The 6,074-nt window shown below is 36.7% G+C and overlaps 1 protein-coding gene across 1 annotated transcript; it reads right to left on the bottom strand.

The window, feature by feature from the left end:
- Positions 1 to 1,647: 1,647 nt before the first annotated feature.
- tmem141 (transmembrane protein 141) lies at positions 1,648 to 5,111 on the bottom strand. Its single transcript, XM_042509619.1, has 5 exons — positions 4,973 to 5,111; positions 4,707 to 4,773; positions 3,285 to 3,368; positions 3,052 to 3,162; positions 1,648 to 2,806 (listed from the first exon to the last, which is right to left on the bottom strand). Exons 1-5 carry the CDS (start codon positions 5,024 to 5,026, stop codon positions 2,745 to 2,747), a joined length of 378 nt encoding a protein of 125 aa, XP_042365553.1. The 5' UTR covers positions 5,027 to 5,111; the 3' UTR covers positions 1,648 to 2,744.
- Positions 5,112 to 6,074: the final 963 nt, after the last annotated feature.

Below are 6,074 nucleotides of genomic sequence, written 5' to 3'. Positions count from 1 at the left end.
CTCTAAAGTCTTTTCCTTCAGCAGCATCAGTGTGCATGTGACAAGGGATTTGAGCGCTTATTCAATTCATGAAGCCGTTTTTTTTTTCTCTTTTAGATGGAGATAGACACAGAGAGGGAATTCAAAACCTTCAAATCTTGGATGTGTTAAATCAGATTTGAATTACAGTGGGAGGACGAGAGCGAGGGGAAGCGAGAGTGGGGGAGGATTCGGTCTGCACAAAGATGGAGAGGGAAAAAAAAAGAACATTAAAATCTTATCTTCCCTGATTCAGATTGCCTTCACTGGGCAGACACGTTTTTCTTCTACAAACACTGTTAAAGGGTTTCCTGCTGATATGAGCTTGTGTTCTGAGCTTTTAGAATTAGTGAACTTTCTTTGGATTGTTCTCCATGAATTAAAATCCTGGACTTTAGTCACTCCATTCTGTAAAGGTGGTAAAGCCTGAAAGACTCTATTGTTTCAATGGCCTTTGCAGAATTAATGTCGCCAACACTTTAATGCACAAAGTAGTTCAGCTATGCAAATAAACTGGAGTCTGTTTTATTTTCTGTTTCACCAGCTCCGAATGATTCTTGATCCAAACAGCCTACACTGAAATGTGTTTACACACTGTTCCATACACACACACAATACCCAGCTTCACATGTGACACAGGGGGGATGTGCAGCTGATCCTGCCTTGGAAAGTACTCATATATATATATATATACACTGCAGACAATAACTCTTTATTCTGACTCAAATCTGCAGTTGTTGCCAATGGTGTTGAGATCTATCATTTTAACATTTTGAATAAAAGTGCAAAAATCTCTAATATCCCACATATCATTATATTATATATTGGCATCATTATGTAAAATCACTGTTCAGCTATTTTTGGTGTAGTAGTAGAAACGACCTTGGTTCAAGACTACTTTTTGAAGATCTTAGTCTCATCTCAAACTTGAATATATTATACTTGTCCCTCTCTCCATCTCAGACAAAAAAGGACTCAGGCTGGTTTGGCTATTTGGCTGGTGTGACCAGTCAAGACCACAACTGTGAGGATATCACAAAAACATGCCTGTGCAAATAAGGCATGTTGAATAAGTAGATCTCAGCTCTTTAGTGTTTATAATCGTTTGCTCATGGCAAACAAAGACAAATTCCCACACATAAAATTCCCCTCTGCAATCTATTGCTTATTATATCCAAACATTTGTCATGGTGCTCTGTTAGATACATATACAGTATAGTAATGAAAGAGGTGAATGAAGAGGAATCTTCATGTTGCTGTGTGTGTTTTCATTGGAATGTGGATCTCTCAGTTCAGGTTGAGGGGTGCCTATGGTTTGGACATTTCACATTTTTCTTGAGCATGTCATAACCCTTCAGTTTCTCTGTTCTTGGTCATTACTTGGTCCTGGTTAAGGTGTTCTTGACAACAATATTTTCAGCTTTCTTCCATGCAATTCCAGTGAAGCATCATAACATGTCACTACAAGACATTGCACCTGGTCCAGGCTGAAAGCAGCAGTTCTCATTGACTGGTCTATTTTCCCCTTTCTGTTTGTTAAAAGCATGAACATGTGGCTGTCTGTTATCAACTGACTTCAACTGACTTTGTCCAAAAATGAACAATAAGTGCATGCAAACTTGATAGGAGCAAAAGCTAAATATACAGTGAATCATGTGTCAATTCCACTTTTTATTAACAACCTTTTTCTTTTGAATAATAAAACAATATCCTACGACAAAGATGCTTTCACATCTGCAAAAAGCAAACTTATGAGTAAAATCAATCATTAGAAGGCAGATATTTGCAGGATGGAGGTAGATTCTCACAGAACATTTCATACTTTCACCCTAATCCAGTGACAATTTGAGATGGCGTCAACACTTCCTGTCCCATCCTTTCATCTTCATAACCTCCTGATCGTGCTATCATTCTGAATTAGTATCTAACCTTGTGCAATTTGTTTTTCCACACATGCAAAATTGATTTAAATCCAAAGAGGATTAATATTAAGTCATCCTGAGACACGGCAGGGTTCATTACAGCATCCCTGAACTGAATACAAATGAATGAACATGCAGTGGCTCAAAGCAGCAAAAAATAATTATTTCATGTGGATAACACAGCTGCTCCGAGCATTTTATTAAAAAGCTACAAATGTTCATCTCTTTTAAAGGTTGAATAAATCATTCCACTTGTGGTAGTCCAAGGAATACATGACAATTATGAAATTATCAATGTGTTCTTTAGGTCATATATGCTTGAAAATACATTTTGTTTTCTCACCAGTGAGAACAATATTCAGCTCTGCAAACCTTACAAGGTGTACAGTGACAACTAGTGGCTGAATCTGCTAGTGCTGCATTAATTCTGTTGCATGTCAAACAAACACGTCCAAATAATAATACCGGATCACAAGCTTAACATGGGATTCCACCTAAAAACCCAAAGTAATTCCTGACCTCTGGTTCGGGAAACTCATCTGTTTATCCACACAGTAATGCTGTTATGAAATGCAAAAGCCCCATCAACTCTGAAATTTAAAAAAAATGACACTTCATTTACTGTATGTGGTGCAAATATGAAGGTGGGGAAAAAAAACCTGAACACGGGATTCAGTTGAGAATAGTAAGTACTACCTCACACCCAGTGCTCTGTCAGCTTATGCCAACATCTCCACCAGAGTGCATTTTTTTGAAAATGCATAGTTATATACAGTAGATACACAAGTTCGTTTTAAATTCTGTTCATTCCATCACGTCACCATATTTTGTCTTCTGAGGTCCCTTTGATACCTCTGGTTCAATAACTGAAAGACAAACAGATAGACAGACATACAGCATTAAAGTCTGCAAACTGTCTTCATTTGGTTCATCATGACTGAGAAACAGAGCAGGCTCACAATACTGAGGCCAGGACAAAAATATGGACTTGCTTCCATAAAATACTGTGCTTTTCCTATTAAAAGATAAACTAACAAAACAGTTGCTGCCACTAACACATCCTCATTTCATAATTTATTATTATAAATCAGAAGTGATGATGAGTACTCACCTGGCGGTGGCGATCTGTCCGGGACTTTGCCTGTTTCCAGCAACATCCAAAGGTCTGAGCATTTCTGCGTCTCCCAACGAGTCACTGCATAACTTCCCACTGATGATCCCACTGAGAAAACAGAGAAGGGTGAGGTTAAAGAGCAGAGAAAAACTACAATAAGAGAAGAGAGGGGTGAGCTGGAAGGAGGTATAGGTGACTAGAGTGTCTGAAGTTATTTTTTAATTTATCACCTATTGAAATGAGTAGGTTCCACTGAAGAGGATAAGGAAGTCTCTTCTGAAGAAGTTTCTGAATGGCAAATAAACCACCAGCACCTGTAACACAACACAGAAGACATCTGAACAGCACATCTAAAAGCAGCCATGATGAACTTTCAAACTTTCTGTGACTCATTCAGTAGTCATAAGACTCATCTTTCTTTCAGAACAATTTCTTTGTAAAACTAGCATCCTCTTGCCCCTACAGGTTTTTGTTTTCCTTTTTTCACCTCACAAGGATTCAACAAGTATGAAAACGTTGTTCTTTGTGTTTGAAGTCAGTCTTCAGGTATTAACTCTTTTCATCATTTTCAGTGTCATTGTAATTACTGTAACTTTTTCTATGATCACAAAAATGTGAGTGTCACTTTGTATTATGTGGTCAATTTAACATAATCATAATATGATGATGTGTTTTAACTTTGGCACTTTTAAGGCACAACAGCTGAACCAGGGTCAGGGGTCACAAATCAGCCGTGGCTAGAAACCCCATATGCAATACAACTGTAACCTGTTAGAACGTTTTTGGTTTTTTTTTGCATTTTCCCTGACAAATAAACCGATCGCAAAATAAATGATTTCATTTCCAAAAACCTTGCACCTGCATGTGATGTGTGTATACACCTCCTGCAAGGAGTTTTTCGGGGAGAAATTTTTGTTTCTTTTTTCTTAAAATCATGTTTCAGATTTCAGTAAAAACAAACTCTTGTAGTGGGAAAGAGGATTATAATACCAATTACAGTGTCTATCAAAAACAATCACTGTAAGAATGTATAACAGCAACAGTAAACAGCAACATGGACATAAAAAACAAACATTTTTATTGCTTAATGTCCATTTTCCAGTGTCAGTAAATTTTGTCTAAATAAATATTTGTTTAAGTACAATATGTGAAATCACAGATTACAGTCAGAAGTTTATCATTTTCATTGTCTTTGTTGTAATAGACCACACTTTCATCCAATGGTGCACTTTGTTTTATAATAGTTTTATAATAATATGAGATTTAATTATCTGCATTAATTGTAAACCATCTTTGAAAATACATGAGACTGCCCAACACCCCTTTTTTTGGATACCAGAAACACTGGCAGAATGCAGCTCCCTCTTGTGGTAAACAATATTGTTGTCTGTAGTGTCATTGGTCTTCTTTCTACATGTTAAGCTACAGACATGTGGGACTTTTGCACAATAAAATATAATCATGGATTAATTCACAGATTACTTCAGGGAGTAATTTAGAAACACTAAAAAAAAAGATTATAAAATGAAAATGTAAAAGAAAAAGTGCAAATATGTATCATCCACTGTATAATGTATCATTTATTGAAGTTTGATTATTCGGTGATATTAAAAAGTGTATTTTGAAGTGAGGAAAACTGACACGTAACTCACCGAGTATAAATGTCCCAGTCCCCTTCATGAAGGCATGAGACTGACAGGCAGCATAACTCTGTAAACCCTGAAAGACAGAGTGATAAAGACAAACAACAGCAGTGTTTATTACATTATTTAGCCTGTATAAACATGTCTTAGCAATCTTCCAGTACATTATTAAAGTTACAATGAGTTCAGCAGCTCATCATTGACTGTCAGTGTCCTCCACAGACCAGCAGGCTGCAGAGATTAGGGGGGGAAAAGGTAAAAAACTAGAAACCTACCGGGTGTTTTGCTGCCAGCGCGTCGTCCACTTTGGTGAGACCGAGGTTGACCATTGTGTTGGCTGCAGTGAGGCTGAAAGTTAAAGTTTTAGATGGAAAATAGCATTAGCTCCTGATGACAGTGTGCACATAACTCTGTTGTTATGAAACTTCCGTGATGTCAGCAAAGAAGAAGCGAACAGACAGAAAGGCACCAAAACAGTAGCGACACTTGACGGTGAGGAGGTGGTACTGCAGCTACTACGAAGAGTTAATTTACACAGGTAGCAATATACAGTGACAACAGTGACAATGATATTTGGCATTTAAAATAAAATTTGGCATTCAGTAAAGGACAATTTAGCACTTAATTGCAAATTAAAACGCAAACATTGAATATTGTTTTGTTTTTTATATTTCTTTCCATTATTTTTCCATTTTTTAAATGTATTTATTCATATCATTTTTTCCCCATTGTTTTTTTCTTCAGTTTCAACATTATGTCACTGTTTTGGTGTGGAGGTGAAGAGTTCGAGGGGACGGGGAAAGCAAAGTGAGATGTACATCTGCTTACAGAGGAGAGAACTTCTCCTCTGGACCCATATTTCTTCAAGAGGGACACAAAGAAAACACTGGAAGATTGCCATTGAGAAACACATTATAATGCAAAAAATATCAAAACAAAATAAAATATTTATTAATTTATTTTATCATCCATAACAAAATTTTCAAAAAAAACCAAAACAACGCACGACATACAGTCTGTGAACTGCTGCTAATGGGCATACAAATACTAGAAATGGCACATGAAGAGTTATATTATATTTGTGAAAATTCAGTGCACAAATCTCTTATGTTGCGTATAAACTGAAAAGCCAAAAAATAAAGGTAAACACAGGAACATTTTAAAACACAGTGAACCAACACCAAAAATGACCACTAAAGAAGGACATTTATTTTTCCTGTTGCTTTCCTTTAAATACACATAAACCCTTAACTAAAGCAGCATTGAGTTTAAGCCCCAGGAAAGATTAACAGATGAAAGTTGGTGCTCAAATAAAGTCATCAAAGTCACCTGGCTTTGTGTCTATCACATGCCATGAGTGACCTCAGACCTGCCACA

The sequence above is a fragment of the Plectropomus leopardus genome, chromosome 20 (genome assembly GCF_008729295.1).
Source record: "Plectropomus leopardus isolate mb chromosome 20, YSFRI_Pleo_2.0, whole genome shotgun sequence".
Taxonomy (NCBI): Eukaryota; Metazoa; Chordata; class Actinopteri; order Perciformes; family Serranidae; genus Plectropomus; species Plectropomus leopardus.
Note: the sequence above shows the minus strand (reverse complement) of the source record. Positions and strands in the feature narration are given on the sequence as shown.